The sequence below is a fragment of the Chionomys nivalis genome, chromosome 5 (assembly GCF_950005125.1).
Source record: "Chionomys nivalis chromosome 5, mChiNiv1.1, whole genome shotgun sequence".
NCBI classification, from domain to species: Eukaryota; Metazoa; Chordata; class Mammalia; order Rodentia; family Cricetidae; genus Chionomys; species Chionomys nivalis.
This window is the reverse complement of record NC_080090.1, coordinates 64,147,791-64,165,913: the sequence shown is the minus strand read 5'-3', so window position 1 is coordinate 64,165,913 and position 18,123 is coordinate 64,147,791. Positions and strand designations below refer to the sequence as shown.

Genomic DNA, 18,123 nt, shown 5'->3' with positions numbered 1-18,123 from the left:
TAGGAGAGAAACGAGTGAGCTTTAATGTTCATGAAAATGAGCCTGTGAGTCACTTTACAACTGAGTGTAATAGGATTGTGTAATAGGATTCATTCTCCAACAAATAAAGTACTCAAACATTTAATATAGTTTGGCAATGTTTTCTTTGCTTCAGTTATAATCTGCTACCATTTTGTGAATTATAGATAAAAAAACTCAAGCTATTCTATGTCACTCATCTCTCAGTTTCTAAAATCATCCTAAGAAACAACGGCTGATGTTTAAAGCAAATTTTAAGGTAGAAAAATAGCTTCAGTCAGCCAGAGGCCACAGTGCTAACACAGACTGGTTAATCAAATCTGAACGTGGTTCTCCTCCTACACACCCGTAGGTGTAGAGAGCTGGATGCAGCAAATACGTCTTCCACTTCTGTGCTTTCTCTTTGGCAAAACTGAGGCCGGCCTCGGCTAGCTGCCCTTCTCCACAGATGCGATTCACCTACAACGTCACGGCTTAGCTTACTCTGATAAAGTAGTAATAAGCCACAGGGTTCTCATTCACAGTATCTCAAAAATAGCAGTACACTATTTAAAACATCTCAGGAGCAAAATAAACTAAGATATTGCTAAAAATATGCAAAACAAAGTAAGATGTGCAAAGTCTACATTATAATACTGCTGGCTACTCAGTAATGTTTGTCTGTGTATACCCAACATGGGTTAAGCTTAGACCATTATATGAAAAATCATTCCATACAGGTGACGTGTGCCTTCCCCTGCTTGTCAATGAAACACCAAATAATGTATTTCTGTCACATGACGAACACATTTGAATTATTTAAATTAGAATCACTCAGAAAAGGCTCTTCACTTTCTCTTGAACTGATTTCCTTTTTAGCTAATTATTTAGTTAAATTATTGTACACACAGTATTTTCTAATTAAGCTCAATGGACTTGATGATAAAATATTTCTGATAAAAAGTACACAATTCTTTAAGTATACAAATGTGAGAAGTTTTACGTGTGACTCAAAGAACAATTTGCTCTGGAGGTGTAAGTCAAGGCCTCTGCATGCGGAGCCACCACTAAGAGCTCAGCCCACAGCAGTCTATTCACGGGCCGTTCTTGGTTAAAGTTCGAGGCTATCTCAAGTCCAACACGGATCTTAAAAATTAAATGCGTTATTGCCTAGGAAAGCACTCTCAAAACTGCTTGACCAGTTATAACAAAACATAGCTTCAGGTTGGGACCCACAGGAAGCTTTCTAAAAATGCTCTGGTACATCTTGGGAAGTCATACAGAGAAATGGTTTTATATTTTTAACTTCTAGAGCTGCAAACTTTGCCTTTATTCTTCTTAAAACTGTTTTGTCTCACAATAAAATACATACATACATATGAAGAATCTTTTAAACAAGTACGCTCTTGAACCTCATACTGAACAAAAACAAATTCAATAAAAAGTCTGGCATAATGCACCTTAAACACTGCAAAGGGTGAGACCCTGGTACATACCAGGGTCTTCACCACAACGACGAACACCTGTGGATGGAGAATCCATTTGACTTGAGAAAAATCTACAGAAACCTCAGCTTGGGATTATCATTTTCTATGCAGACTTGTAGACCAACAGTGAATTCAACAGCATGTAAAGCAGAGAGAAACACGGTGTTTTCTGGAGCTTGCTGTGTGGGAACGCTTGGCCTCTGCACCTCCTTCAGGAGGTCACTTTCTTCTTCTAGCACTCAAATCCGAAGTGTAGAGTTTAAACACACCCCTCACCCCAAATAAAGCACACCCCTTCCCAAACACCCCCCCCACACACACATCTTGCCGTGGGGAAATGAGGTAGCCAGGAGCAGAGGCTGAGCAGACCCTGTGGTGGGCTGTTGGCCTGCTCCTCCCAGGTCCTTCTCACTGCACCTAAAACAGCTCTGGATGGAATCCATTAGAAAGGGTTTTCCTTTTTAAAGTATATTTAAAAAAAGATGGTTTCCCCTCCAAAATTAGTACAAAGTTAAAAGAAACGCAAAGTAGCTACAATTTATTCCAAGCCCAGCACCACCGGAAGATTCACACACACTGTTTGGTGTTGGCTGTCCTCTCACTCTGTTAAGGCAGTGGTTTCCACAGGTCAGTTCGGAGATAGAAGCGTAGTTCATGGCAGTTTTGCAACTCCAATTTGTTCTCTGGGAATATCTCACTTCATTCCCTGAAATTAGTGCTTTTGGTTCTGAGCTCCAGAGGCTGGGCTGGAGCCTGGGGGCTCTTCCTGGCACGGTATGGTGCGGCTGGTGCTCGCAGCAGGTCCTTGCTCCATGCAGGAACAACGGTACACCTCCTCTTTCTCCGGCTTTTACTCAAAAGTCATCAAGTTTGTAGGAACCTAAAAACACAAGCAGCCCACACTGACTGTTGCCACTCCAAACAGACTGCTCAGAAGATGGTTTACTAGTCACTGACTACATTTGTCACCATGTCCTAAAGTGATTTTCCCTTCACCAGTACCCTCTGGAATGAGGGCTCCGTAACTCAAAATTTAACATATAAATTGTGTTACTATATAGAAAATGTAGGATTTCTTGTTAAATAAGCTGTTTTCAACAATTTATATAAGATCTAATAAACAAAATTTAGCAAGTGTTCTGTCCAAACCCAAATCACTCTGACCTATGTGTATCTTTCTTAACACAAGGTCTCAACTTTGTAGCCCAGGTCTGGAGTGATATTTCATTTGTATTCTAATAAATAAAGATTGCCTGAAGATCAGAGAGTAAAACAGCTGCCCAAGTCAGCCTCACAGACCAGGCAGCGAGGCACACTTTTAATCCCAGCACTAGAGAGGAATGTAAGATGGGAGGAGACAGCTCTCAGAGAGTCTCATTCTGAGGATTCCTGGAGGCATGATTGCTATTTTGGACTGAGGTAGACGTATGGGCAAAAACCTTTGTATTTTAAGTCCTTCAAGGAGTTGCTAAAGGTTGTACCAATTACTTTTCCCTTCCACACATCACTGAAATAATTATGACAGAAAAAAGCCCACCCGACAACACTTACAAAGGAAAGGCAAATGACAACTGGGTTCAAGGCCCAGCAACCGCACGTGTTGACTGTGTAAAGTCATTGGTGTATTGGAGCCAGTTTTCTTATTTATGAAGAGTTGCAATAGCCTGATGTAACATAAAAGAGTAAAAACCAAAACAATTTAAGCCCTTAGAATTTACAGTGCACAACACTGTCTACTGATAGGCAGTGATGGTACAAACGTAAATGGTAAGGTTTAATTTGTGATTCACGACTGTGGCTGTGTTTCCTGTCTGCTAACCTGTGGTTCAGGGCATCTCTGCAAGAGGGCCCAGAGAACACAGCACAACAGACAGCCACCCTGTACGGAGACAAGCTTTTCCACTGGGTCACCATGGCTGCACTGCTACCATGGGAACCCACTTCAAGTTGTTACCAAAGATAAATCAGAGCTCTGTCCAAGTACCACCTGGATTTTACCCTTCTGATCTGTCATTTTTCCAAACATTGGCCATGTCCTGCATATTTTAAAAACTTCGAGCTTTATCTGCACGCTGGCTGTTGCCTGAATTGGCCCTCCACTCTCCATCTTCCCACCACTCACGTGTCTCTGGGAAAGCTCAGTTACATATGGTGCCTTTCCCTACCAGTCTCTCTTCTTTTCACTCTGTATTGCATAGTTTCTTTACTTACTATCTTTCTAAAATATGGACTTCACACCTCACTGATTTCTATAAACAACAAAAATTATGCACTACTGAGAAAATTATCCAACTAGGTATGGTAGTGCATACATAAACCCCAGGACACTAGTGCTGAGGCAGAAGAACCACAAGTTTGAGGTCAGCCTGAGCTAACTAGTGAGTTCCAGGCCAGCCTTGGCTATTTATTATATTATGAATGTCTTTCTCTAACACATGTAAATAAAAATGTAGACGTTACAGAGTCTGAGGAGGAGGAGGAGGACTGCTCACCTGCTGTTTGTTGCTCTGGCAGGCCGCACTCAAGTGCTTAAACCACAGCATTGCATTCATCCTGCTGCCGGCTTGAAACTTGTATGAATTTCCTAAAATTACCAAAAGCAAGTAGAAAACAATAAATCTAAAGACAATACAACCTAACATCCCAGCCAGACAAGACGACTGAGTGAAACAGACCCCAGTGCTCAGCTTCAGAATTCTCTTCATCCACAGCCTCATTTCCCAATACAGTTTTTTATGCCATATGCTCACAGGATCTGACGTTTAGAAAATCACCTTTCTACCGTACGCACAGTGAAGGGATTGTGGTTCCCTAATTGTTCACTAAAGAAGCTGTGTGGCTTCTCTAGATAGTCTGCAAATACTATCACCCCACGCTTACTATGTGCTCACTCTAGGAGGTACTGCCTATATTACATATAGTGAGCCTTTGTTCAAAGTCAGAATATAGACTCCATGAGTTGGATTACTTGGGCTTTTAATCTAAGCTTAGAACATAAAAATGGAATAAAAGTACTATCAAAAGACGCAATTCCTCCAACCTCCCTGTCGGTGATACAGCAGAACCAGGATCAGGGCTCAGGAGTGAGTGTCTGCAGCACCTCTGATCCCCGTCTGGCTAGAAGCTCACCTTTCTCGGAGTCAGTTAGCAGGAAGAGGTCTGGATGCTCTGGATCGTCAGCCATCATCACCATCCACCCCACCACAGACACATTCTTATTTGACGTTGACTTGAACTAGGATGTAAGATAACCAGAGAAAACAAACGGTGACAACCAGTGACTTTTATGGCCAGTTCTCACTGAAAGGGAGGTGTCAGTTTGTCCTTAGGAGAGGTAAGCTGTATGACCTAATGCTGACCCAGGTCAGCTTGGCATGCCCTCTTTACACAGGCATGCCCAAGTGCCACGCTTCATCACAGCCACTGTCCCACCATACATTTCTGAAAAGCGTGCTTGTCAACCTGCTGCTTCTCCTGGTCAGTGTTTCCACCTAGAGCCGTGGTTCTCAGCTTCCTAAGGCTGTGACCCTTCAGTACAGTTCCTCACATGTGGTGACCCCAACCATACAATTACTTTGTTGCTACTTCGTAACTAATTTTGCTATTGCTATGAGTTGCAATGTAAGCACCCATGTTTTCCCATGGTCTCCTGACACACAGGGTGAGAACTGTTGACTTAGGAGCCACGGCTGCATCCTAACACATGTGCTTCCTCAGTCTGATGATTTCATATGCAAGCAAGGCTATCCAACAGTTCTTACTTGTATTTTGCAAAACCAAGAAAAATTACAAAAATTAAAAAAAAGGGAGGTATTTTTACCTCTTTTCTGTGGGGAAAGGGCAGAAAGTAAGGTTAGTTTCACTAACAGGAATAAGGAGTGCTAAAAATACTACAACTCAAATCTAGCTGTGTGTAAAAAAAGTTGCCAGAAGTCACAGTACAAAGTAAAAGTCACTTCCACTGTGTGATTGACAGTGTGGCTTGGTTAAATGCAGAACTTTATTAACCAAATAACTAAAATAAGAATAAGCAACAGAACCTCAGCCATTTTGTGAAGAAAAAACACGGGAAGGGTGAAACTCACTAAGTAACCAATGGCAGACAAAATAAAGCTGTGCTCCACACCGGCCATTGGGAGTCCCATTATTTCTGGTGACAGGAAACCCAATTTCCCTTTTCTGGAAAAGCTTAATATTTACACTCCTCAAGACATAACCCAGAGAATCTGTGCACAAGAACATCCACAACAGAAATAGGGATGAAACAACCTATCAAATACTCACCAAGAGAATGATGACTAAATTATGATAACTCATAAAATAGAAGACTGTTTGGCTATGAAAAGCAGTAAGTGACAACCACAGACATCAACAATGACTTCAACAGTACAAAGCAGAGAAACTCGGTCTCACAAACACTCAAGCAGCTGGGTGTGGTGGCACACACCGTTAATCCCAGCAGAGGCAGGGGAGGAAGACCTCTGAGTTCAAGGCCAGCCTGGTTTACAGAGAGCTCCAGCCCAGAGAGGCTACACAGTGAGAAAAAGGAAAAGAGAATGCAAACGCAAGTACAGTTAAGAAGTTAAACTGCCGTTTATGTAAGGAAACATGTACGGTAAAACTCTGAAGGAAAACAAGGCCGTGACAAAAATGACACGTAAGATGAAGCCCACCTGAGAGTGGCTCCCTCACAGCAATGAGAGCTCTGGTGATGTGCTGTGTCTTACGCTAGAGGAGGCTTAAACATGCTCGTTTACTACATATCTTTCACAGTTAAAGTAACGGAAGGAATGACTACAGTATATGACTACAGTGATGTGAGAGGCACAAAAATACAAAGGAAACCAGGTTAGGATGGCACACCCAACAGTGCATAACTCACTTCAGAACAGACAGTGTAACTTTCTAAGATGCTCCTCCTAACCTCTGCTGCATTAGCAAGCGACATACGGCTCACAGCAAAGGCGGATGAGATATAAATACAGACACCCCACAAGGGGAGAGTCACGTTTGGAAAGTGATACCCCTTTGCTGACCTGTTCCTATGCGTGGAACTTGTGCTGTTACTGACAGTTTCATGCTAACTGGGTACATTTATGCTGTGATTGTGGTTTTAAATGACTAACAACTATTTCCTTACTGATAATTATTTTGTGTATTTTAAGAGTTCTGTTATTATAACCATTACAGGAATATCCTTCTACCGATATCTTTGTGCACTTATTCAAAGGTAACCGGAGAAGTTTTTCTTAGATGAGGAACTACGGTATATTAAAGGAATACTGACAGCCCCCCTCCCCCCGGCAAGCACACACGCTTGCACATACATACACACTTTCTGACCACATGTAATCTTATATCACAGCTAATGTAATATCATCCATCTATACATTTCTGTCTAATGAATGATCATTTAATCAAGCCGGCTAGTTAGTACATTTTACCTTCCATTAATTTCCCTGTTCTACTTTTCTGTTTTATTCTTTATAAATAACACATAGTTTTCTCCCAAGTGCAGGTTTGGTTTTTAAAATTTTAACTAATAAAACACATTGTTCAATCATTACTATGTAATGATAGATTTAAACATAGCTGTAGTTTTTCTTTTTTGCATTAAATATACTTTAACTAAAACTTTATATAATCAGTATGCTTTCGTTTTTAAACATTCAAAAAACAGAGACATAACAAAATAATACCTCTTTTTTCTTCCCAAGTTTATTCTTCATGGACCAACAAATAATTACTTCAATTCAGGTATATGTATGGCATATGGTTGCCAAGTATTTTTCTTCTCTCCTCCCTCATTTTTGAGATTAGGTCTCATACTGTAGCCCAAGCTGGCCTTTGACTCATTGTAATCTTTGTGGACATCTCTAAACACATGCAAACAAGGGCAACACTAATTGGGTTCAGTAGGCTGCATATCTTTGTGTATACACACACACACACACACACACACAAACAAAAAATAATGTCATGAATTCAAGAGGAGACACACAAGAGGAGTCGAGGGCAGAAATGATTCATACACAGTGTACTCACATATGAAATTTGCAAATAAAAATTAAACATAACATGAACCAAACTGCCAAGTAATAAATGAACTATTGAGAGGACTAGACAGTTATCAAAGCATAAAACACAAATGGCCAGTAAATATTTTGAAATGTGTTTAATATCCTTAGCCACCAGGGAAATGCAAATTAAAACTACATTGAGATTCCTCTTCACTTAGTCTAGATCAAGATAACAAATGCAGGTAAGAATGTGGGGAAGGAGGAAGCCTTGGTTACTGTGGGTGGGAGTGCAGTCACAATGGAAATAAGACCAGAGGTTTTATGACCCATAAACCCAGGTTTTACGTTATTTCATTTCTGGACATGCACCTATATACATTCTATCACACCAGATACTTGCACTTCCATGTTTATTGCTGCTCTATCCACAATACTAAGCAAATAAAACCAACCTACATGTCTGGATAGTAAAAATATGCTATATAGACAACAGAATTTATCCAGTTACAAAGAAAAAGTGAAAACTGCATGAAATGGACGGATCAAAAAAAAAATGTGTGAGATAACCCACATTTATGTGCAGATCCTACAGATCCTAGCTTCTATGTTCATATATGTGTGTAGATGTAGGTCTGCTTAGGCCATGAAACCAAGAAGGGGACCAGAAGAAGAGAGAGTTGTTGGGGGAGGGGCACAGAACATGCGGCATGGAGTGGGAGAAGAGACTTCTGGTGGAAGAAAGGGGGTATAGGCTGGGGGCAGTGGGAAAAGATAGAGGAAGGAAGATCAACAAGACAAAACCTATGTGTGAAATACCATAATAAAATCTAAGACTTGGCACACTAATTTAAGAGGCTGCATACAGAGCATCAAGAGGCTCTTAAGGAACCATGGAGGGTATGAAAGCAGGCTGCTGTGACTACTGTGCCCACAGGTGCCTCTTCACCGTTGGGAGAAATGCTGCACTAGAGTCCGAGATAGGTTTTTGAGATGTGTTTTTTTGTTGTTCTTTTTAGAACAGGGTCTTCTCTATGTAGTCCTGGAACTCATGGTGTGGCCTTGAAATCAGAGATCATAACTTCTCTGCCTCTGAGTGCTAGGACTAAAGGTGTGTGTCATTATGCCCAGATATGGGACAGAATTTTAGGTATTGTTTTCATGTTCACATTTAAATAGTAGGGACTGAGGCTACAAGGCAGGGGTTTTGAGCCATGGTCTGACCCAATGCAGGTTGAGACAGGTCTAATCCCAAAACAGATATTTGCAATGTGCTATTTTAACATTTGCAATGGAAAAACTTGGAAACACAAATGTGATTCCAAGGCATTCCTTGGAATGGCTGTTTAAACACATTTCTGACTATAACATGCATTTAGGAGTGAGTAAGCATGGTAACGGCTGGATGAAAAATGTTATCTTGTATCCTATTAGGGGTATTCTCTGTACATCCAGGAAGAAGTGAAACAAAGCTAATGGTTTTGAGGAGGAATACTTACATGTTTTCTTTCTGTGGCCTTCAGAGATTTGGCAGCATAGTAAAAAAGCTGTGTTCCACACAAGGCTGCCCAGTACTTTGTCCAAGACGCTACCTGAAAAAGATAAACTTGAAAACATCACTGAAAGGCTCTGACTTGACCTTCTTAGTGACACTATTCTATTCTTCGCTTCAGTTATTAGAGACAGGTTACAGCACCTCTAAATCTATATCTCGGATATCACTGTCACTTTCAGTGAAGACACTTCAGAAGTCAAGTAATTCCACATCTCATCAAGAATCCTAACTTTTAGGTGCTGAAGAGATGGCTCTGCCAATAAAGTGCTTGCTTGCTGTATGCAAGCATGAGGACCAGAGTTCAGATCCTCAGCACATGGAAAGGCTGAGCTCAGTTGCAAACACCTGGGGCGGGGGGGGCAGGTAGACTGCTGGCCACTCAGTTTAGCCACTGAGCTCATGGTTTAGTGAGATAAGGGGGAACCGCAGAAGCAGCTTTTTTCTTTGTATCTGATTACTTAGCAGCAGAGTATCAGGGGAGGAAACACAGCTTTGCCGACAGGTAAGATTGTGTTTACCAATCTCACAGCACTTTTAAATATTTTTTTACTCCATCAAGTCACTGTACTCTTTCTCCATTTTCCCTCTCTCTTTCTTTCTCTTTTCTCCTTTTCTTTTCTTTTGAGACAGGGTTTCTCAGTGGAGCCTTGGCTATCCCGGAACTTGTATAGACAACTACTTCATACCCACTCCTCAAAGTTCTATTACACTAACTCCCATGAAGTCATTACATAATTTCTGTTTAAATAGATTAAATCTGGATTAAAAAAAAACTTGTATTTTCAACACACATTCCATAACTGCCTGTTTATAGACTCACAAAAATCAGCCTTCTTTCTTGCTACTGAGTTCTGTTAACTTTTTTTTTTTTTTTTGGAGACAGGATTTTTCTGTGTAGCCCTGGGTGTCCTGGAACTTACTCTGTACACCAGTCTGGGACTAAAGACATGAACCACCACCACTCAGCTACACACTTAACTCTTTATGCTCTGGACATCCAGTTCCTCTTTCTTAATTTGTGTTTGCAGTGATTCCTCTCTCCACTGCATCTCAATTTCCTCCCTCTTCCACCTAATTACACAGTGTGCCTGGAGAGTTTTCCCTCCTTAGAGTCCCCCTTTGCCCTCTCGACATCACCAGCTCTTTCGCTCTTTTCACAGAAAGGTTTCTCACTCTTGCCCCTGCTTTCGTTTTTCCCGTTTTCCAGTCAACTTCATTCTTGTGGCTTCCAGGGCTAGCAGCTGTTGTTAAGGTTTCTGCTCACTGACATTTACCAGTTTTTCCTTTATCACACCATCCCTTAGCAGTGCTGACACAGGGTGACCCAGTACATGTGTGCTCACACCTGAAAATCCAGCACTCAGGAAGCAGAGGTAGACGGATCTCTGAGTTAGAGGCCAGACTGGTCTACTGAGGAAGTTCCAGGACAGCCAAGTCTACACAGAGAAATCCCCGTCTTGAAAAATAAACAATAACAAAAACCGAAAACAACAAGGGAAGGAGTGGGCATGGATAGCAGCACACCCATAACTCAGGGTGCTGAGGCAGAAAGATCACGAACTCAGGGCTGTGATGCTGTACACATCTCTTTCTGGGGACTCTTCCTCACGGTGCTAGCGATGCAGTCAGCCTTTGGAAGCCCATCTGTATGCTAACCTCTCCGCTTTCCTCAGTGGAGCACACTCTCCACAAGGCAGGCACTTAGTTTTGCATGCTTACTGCTAGATTCTAGCACCTAGCAGACAACAGCCCACATGTGACTCTAAGGTCACTCGAGAGCTAGCTTTCTGAATGTGTGTACCTTTGGTTTAATGTCATGTAAAAAGCAAAGTAAGATGACATAGATGGATCACTTTCACATTTTCAGAATCCCTTAGATTTTCAAAAGCTGTAAGTATAGATATGTGTCAAAGTATACATTTTCTTCTTCTTCTTTTTTTTAATGTTCTTTTAAGACAGGGTTTCACTATGTAACCCAGACTGGAACTTGTACTGTATATATCAGGCTGGCCTCAAACTCAAGAGGTCCGCCTACCTCTGCCTCCTTAGTGCTGGGATCAAAGGCACGTGTCACCACTGCCCAGTAGATATATATTTTAAATTAAACTGTACTGTGATTTGAGAAAAGAAAAAACTTTTCTTAGTAATCAAACTATTATACTGTGAGAAAAATCAAACTTTTTTTCTATATACTACAAGTTCTGTCCTGTTAGTTTCTTGTTTCTGGCAGGGATATTTGGAGGACATTTAGTACTGGGATTCTGTTTACATGGAGAAATACGTTACAAAGTTCAAATAAGCTCATGGAACAAAATTATTCTAGCTCTTAGGAATTACTCTACTTTCAATTTTTCTAAATAAATTATCATATACTTTTTTCCCTTCTTTTTTTTGAGACAAGGTCTCACTGTGTAGACTTAGTTTGGCCTGGAACTTATTATGTAAACTCTACTCCCTGAATAATGGGATTAAAGGTGTATGCCACCATACCTAGCTTATTATTGTTATTCTTAATGTATTTTCAGGATCCATTAAAAAATAATTTTGGGTAAGAATTACCTTAGAAACTGAAGTTCAGGACTATCTGATTTAAGCACATTTAAAATATGATTTAGCTGCAATCTACATAATAGCTTCAATACTTTAATCAACAGGGTAAGGGAATTTGATGACCTGGAGCAGTGACTCCTTTCCCTTCATTCTTCACTTCCTGTGCACAAATAAATTTTAGACTAAATAAGATTGTCCAAGTCAACGGGGAAAACTACAGTAGCCACCCGAGTTAGAATAAAAGCTGCAATGAGGCCCCCGACCTCAGCACAACCAGCTCCACGATGGAAGTGCCGCTCAGGCTGTAAAACTCAGCACACAGACAGCACCACCTACCCAAACCAAAACAAAGGCCTAACCCAGCAAACTCCATAGTTCTGGGAAAGTCTCTAAAAGCACTAACCTTGCTCTTTGGCTTCTGTAGTCTCACATCTGGCTAACTACTCTTGTTAAATGCAGTGGACATGGCTTTTGTGCTTCAAAATTCACTCTGAGAAAGGCCTGGGATCCCAAACACCCAGTGTGGTTACCTAATAAAGCTGATAGACCCATGTCCAAGCAGTCTTCTCTGGGGAATACCCCACGAGGGAAACCAAGCGCACTTTCTGTCTCTGTGTGCTCACCTTCTTGATTCAGAGTGAAGTGCTCCTTGTCCAGGAGAAACCAAAACCAACCCTAATGAGGACAGTGTGTTTTTAGTGGCCACAACTCTACTATGGATGTTTCTTTTCCAGTTTCCGTGCTTCTCGGGCCATTAGCCTAGCTTCAGACCTACATTAGAATAAGGGGATCTTACTGTGGGTTTTTTGCCTTCTTTTAACAAAGTTTTTCTCCTGAGGACACCTTGAATAGTAACAGCTCCTGGGTACAAGTGCACCGCCAAGTCTTCCGACTCTGCAGAACTGTAACAACAAGACCAAGCAGAAAGCGGCTAAGCACATGTCTGAAGCAGTCATTAAGAGGGTCGGTAGATGAAACCTCAATATTCTTAACTTTAAAACTTTGATTCTTTATTGAGAGCTGGTAAGACACTGAGGATTTTAAAGACTTACTGATTTGAGATTTATAAGTTGTCATAAAGCTAATGAGGAAGTTATTAAAGTCAGATGATTAAACACACATCCGATTACATATTTCAACAGATACAACTTAGAAAGAGAGGAGGAATTCATTTGAACCAAGATTAGTTAAAAAAAAGTTAAGGCTTTTGTTCCCCTTCTTAACATGCCACAGTACATCACTGTGGTAACGCATCAGAAACTCTTGACTGCTGGCAAGAGAGACAAGGATTTTGTTAGAAGTATATAAAACAGAAAATGCAACTAACAAGCTCAAAACAAAACAAAACCAACAAAAAACCCTACAAAAACAACCCCAGAAAACTCACACTTAATTTTAAAGTATATAAATAAAAGTAACAGTGTCAATAACATGCTTTTAGAAACTGGCTTTCTGTAGTAAGTTTCAGTGACATTCAAAAGCTGCCAGTGCCTATGAGATCTCTAAACAAAGAACCCCACGCTCAGGATGCCCATTTCATATATTTTAGTAACCATTGTAACATCTTTCCTCAGTTTATTTTAGAGTTTATATTTAAAAAAGAATGATTTAAATGCCAATCTCTGGTGTTATGTTATGAGATGTAGAACTCTGAACACAGCAAAGAGTGCAGATGTTTAGTTTCTTTATAATTATTTAGGTGTCTTCAAAGTGACAACCTGGAATTTTCATGCTCAGCTGTTTAAAAGGAGGGGACACACAAGAGGAGACACCATCAAGCTGACAGGGTTTGCTTCTCAAGAGCTGCTCTGTTCTTCTGAGTGATTTCCTGTTATGAGCCCCACCCCTACCCCCGCATGGATCATCTTTAGGTGCTTCTACAGCTAATACAGTGTAGAGGCCCAGCTAAAAAAAATTGCTTAATGAAACAGACTTGTCTAAATTTAGGCTCTATGGTTTATCTGGATAAAAAACTTACTTAAAAAAGACAAATAGAATAAAAACTTACTAGAAAAAGAAATGTTTTGATTGCAACTTAAGAGTAACAAATTGATTTTTACACAGCATCATTAGTGTGTAGTCAAAGGACTAACAATTTTGTAGCATTTTTGAAATGTGACATAAAGATGCAAATTTTAATAATTAGCCCTGTGACTTAGAAAGAATACTTCAAATTTAAACTAGAATAAATCTTGGAAAGAAAGTTTTCATGGGCAATTTGTTTAGTTTTAAAACCAATTATTTGAGAAAGAAGAGAAAAAAAAAAGTCAGACAACACCCATATGAGCCAGCCACCAACACCAGAAGGGAGTTCTATGGCCCCTGATGCAGGGGGATTGTACCTGCTGGCCTTCGTGTGGCTTCGACAGCCATTTCGTGGCACTCTTGTCACCGGGCCGAGAGAATGGTATAATCTGTTCCTGTTGGATTCCATTATAAATTGTATACATTACACATATTTTTATTCATAGAATCATTAACACCTAGAATAGTACACTAGTTTGTAATCCAGCTTTCTATATTAATCCGTAAAAAGGGAAAGATAGGATTCTTTTTTAAAACATGCAACATAGTCACAATTCTCTCTACTGACTCTAGAAACACAGGTATAAGTATACACTAGACTACCCAGCTATACAGCACTCATTCTCATGTCTGTTACAACAACTGTTTATGGAAACTTGAAAATGTTCCACAGCCCCTTTGCTCTTCTTGGATTCCAGTTTAAATATGACACACAGAATTGTATGAATAATTCATTTTATTATGTCCCTATGAAGACACCTAAAAGCAATGTGGCTTATAAACTTAAAATGAATGAGGAAAATTTCTTATCAAAGAAACTAGAAGAGACAAACTGAGGAGTTCATAGAGGAGTTATTTGTCTTTCCTATCATATCATATTTGATACAGGAAATATAAACCCAGAAACAATGGTATTTCTTTGTTTAGGAAAACCAAAGTATGAGATACATGATACTTAATCTAGTAAATAAGGGGAGAAGATAGTGGTTACAATTCAGACCATGATTCAGAGACCGGGAAGATGGCTCATGGAACAACATTTGCTACATGTGCTACATGCTTAGGGCCCTAAGCTTGGTATGGAGCATTTGGTGTGTGTGTGTTTCAAGTCTGAATCTTTCTGGGATGCATTTTTTAACTGATTTCAAATTGTTTGAAGAGCTACTGCTTTAACCCTGGCACAGGTATAGATATTTTAACTGCAAACGTATGTTAAACAAACTGTGCCATACAGGAAGAACACTAGTAAGAGGTATGAAGGTCAACACATTACAAACTGCCTTCCGAGATAACCTGCCGGGATGCACCACTACATTGGGTTATGCATTTATAGCTTAAACAACCTAAGAAACAATTGCTAACCAATCCTGTTAATGAGAAATCTTTAAAGAGAAAGTTTCTAACAAGCAGTTTGAAATTAATGATTCAAATATAATTTCAAGTATTCCTGTTTAAAAGTGACTGACCTGGAGTTTTCATAACACTAATACTGAAACAATGATGAGGCTCAGTGGGAGGCCCTGGGCTCAACCCCCAGCATTGCAAAACAAGCACCAACTTCCCCACCTCCCCAGTACACTTGCAGTTTATGACTTCGGATCTTGGTTTATGTGTAACAATGGAGTACTTATTTCTGTCAAGTCAAATGTCTTGAGCCAAATGAGGTACTGAAGTGGTAACTTAAGAGTTCAAATGGATGTGTGGTAAATACCCATTTGAATAACTTGTCCTTAGTCCCAGGGAGAGTTCTATTTGATGATCAATATGGCACACTGTCTCTGCACAGATGACAGGGTTTGTAACTTAAAGCAACAAGGAAAGATAGCATGACTGTATAGTAGGTTAGCGAAAAGCACTATACATGCACTGACCTCTTGTGTCAAATGTCAATCTTTACTTGTAATTTAAAATTAGCTGTTATTTTGTCCTTATGAATGCAAAAGTTAAATAAATGTGTTACCATTAGATTACACAGACCTATGGAAATAATGTTATTTTGGTACACAGAAATTAATTATGGTTATTTAAAAATTTTTATTTGACATTTATTATTGCTAAAAAATGTTATAATTTCAAAAATTCAAAACACATGTAAACACCAAATAAACATATATAAAGATCACAATAGCCATTCTCATGTACAATTCCAGAGTTATATATCTACTTGCCATCTCTTCTGCCAGTAAAAAGATAATAGTAATAAGTAACAACAACGTTTTCCAATTCACATTCATATTATTTCCTAAGACAGGCCAAAGGTCAAAGCAATTTTAGTGGCTAATTTCTCTTACCTTTCAAAAGCCGGCCATGAGGTCTCTTCACTTAGTTCAGAGCCATCACTACTCCCTAAAACCAAGAGTTATTCATTATTGTTGTATCAGTAATTTTTCCAGTTTAGACTTTCTACTTTAAAAAATGAATTTTCTGGTGGTACATGCTAATAATAATCCTAGTATTTAGAAGGTGTAGAGGGGAGGACTTTACGTTCAAAGACAGCCTTGGTCAAATAATAGTCGACTCTGTCTCAAAACAAAAACACACAATGACGACAAAAAAATCCAAGGGCTGGAGATGTAGTTTACTGGTGAGTGCTGGTCTACCTGAGTTAGACTATCAACACCACAAAATAAATAAATAAATAAATAAATAAATAAATAAATAAATAAATAAAATAAAAAAAATTCTACCAAAGCGTTCAGAGCAAAGACTTTTTTCCTAAGTTTGCCAAAACTGAAATCCAAAGAAGGTCACGACATACTAACTTCTTGTTCGGAAACCAATATACGACCATGATAAACAGCTCTATCAGATCTGAACTAGAGTCTCCCAGGGCACGGCACAGTCTGAGCACCACTGCATTTCACAGCACAGAGCTTAGCCCAGCTGACTGTAACCACTCCCAACAGCTGTTCTAGAGTACAGGATGGCACCTGACTACTTCATTCAGTTACACCATGTCTTAGTTCTCCTAAGGCTGTTATGTAGGCAAATAGTAGAAGATTACTGCATCCTTACTTCAAATCAAGACTATACACTTCAGCCATTTTCCTTTCAGGGATTTTCTTTTTAAGTGCTGGGATTCAAACCCTATAAACCTACCAGCGTGAATTGGGACTGTAAGAGCACATGTGCCTATTCACACCACATGAAGAAAACCAGCATCAAGAACTCAATGGTGACACCAGATCAAGAAGGGAGCAACTCCCTCACCCTGACGCCACTCTCACCGTCCCATCATGGGCAGACACGCTGTAGCTCAGCTCTGTTCTTACTGTTGAGATGACTTACTCAGACTGTCTGCTTGTCTTCCTGTCCATCCATCTGAGTTCAGCTGGACTTGTCCTGCCCTTTGTCCCTGGATTCAACTCTATAGCTCACCCCCTATCCTGTAGCCAGCAGATTCCACAGCAGCAGCTGCAGCCCCTCACAGACCTCCTGCTGGCTTGTGACCTCACCCCCAATGATCATCAGCCTTTCTGCCAGTTTCCTAGCTGAGTCTCTCTGCTTCCTTCACCCTTTGTAGCCACTCTGTGTGGTATGTAGTATCTGATGTGGAGCTATTTTCCATTAAGACTGGAATAAAAGACCCCGTGTTTGCCTTGGCTAAGGAGATCAAGGAAAGTGGTAATATCTGGCAAACTGCTGCCATAAAATTGCAGTACCTGTGAATCTGTTGTTCAATAAATCCCGACTCTATGGAGATTCACGTATGGTTCATTCACCTATGTTTCTGACAAGACACACTCACACACACAATAACAAACTTCTAACTGAAAACAGGTTAGATCAAGGCTGATACTACACATGGACTACTTACAATGTTACTAAAGAGGTATTTCCGGTAACAACTGATTTCTGACGTTTAATTAGCAGCATTTATATCAGAGGACAGCACCAAAGCAAACAAGTGCTGAGTGGCACTGAAGGGTTCAGAAGCAATTCTGTGTTTAGGGTTTGTTAGTCTCAGGCCAACGGAGCCAGTATGCTCAGATAATGGATCTCTACTGGTTTTGACATCAAGATTATAGCAATAATATAGTTTAGCCCTTGAGCAACGTGACAGTCAGAAGACCTTTTTCTCTTTGTTAAAACCACAACTGAGCATACTATGGATATAGTCTCTAATTATAAAAAGAAATCATGATCAGATAATAAAACACAGTTTTAAAGATGGGGGCTGGAGAGCAGGCTCAGCAGTTAAGAGCAGAGGACCTGTTTCCTGAACCCATGCTGGGCAGCGCACAAAGGCCTGTAACGCCAGCCTGACGGGCACTTGTACTCACAAACTGACATACACATATACACAGAATTACAGAGAAATTAAAAACAGACTGGGAAGGATAGCTCGGGGTTAAATGAAAGTTATACTACTTTTTCAGAAGTTTGGTTTCCAGCACTCCTGTCAAGTGGAATCCCAGCTGCAGAAGAGCTGACCATCTTCTAGATTCTGCTGGCCATGCACCCACAAAGGCACACACAGGTGGAAGGCACG

General features: G+C 40.2%; 1 protein-coding gene across 5 annotated transcripts in view; it reads right to left on the bottom strand.

Moving 5' to 3' along the window:
• Positions 1–1,995: 1,995 nt before the first annotated feature.
• Ralgps2 (Ral GEF with PH domain and SH3 binding motif 2) overlaps positions 1,996–18,123 on the bottom strand; it is a 139,045-nt gene continuing 122,917 nt past the window's right edge. For 4 of the 5 annotated variants that reach the window (XM_057769272.1, XM_057769273.1, XM_057769276.1 and 1 more), the window contains 7 exons: positions 15,923–15,977; positions 13,949–14,026; positions 12,403–12,508; positions 9,001–9,093; positions 4,614–4,719; positions 3,977–4,068; positions 1,996–2,364 (listed from right to left, as the gene is read on the bottom strand). In XM_057769272.1, coding sequence (XP_057625255.1) covers positions 2,335–2,364; positions 3,977–4,068; positions 4,614–4,719; positions 9,001–9,093; positions 12,403–12,508; positions 13,949–14,026; positions 15,923–15,977 — 560 coding nt within the window. In that variant the 3' untranslated portion in view covers positions 1,996–2,334. The remainder of the gene's footprint in view (positions 2,365–3,976; positions 4,069–4,613; positions 4,720–9,000; positions 9,094–12,402; positions 12,509–13,948; positions 14,027–15,922; positions 15,978–18,123) is intronic. The other variant, XM_057769275.1, reaches the window with a different exon arrangement.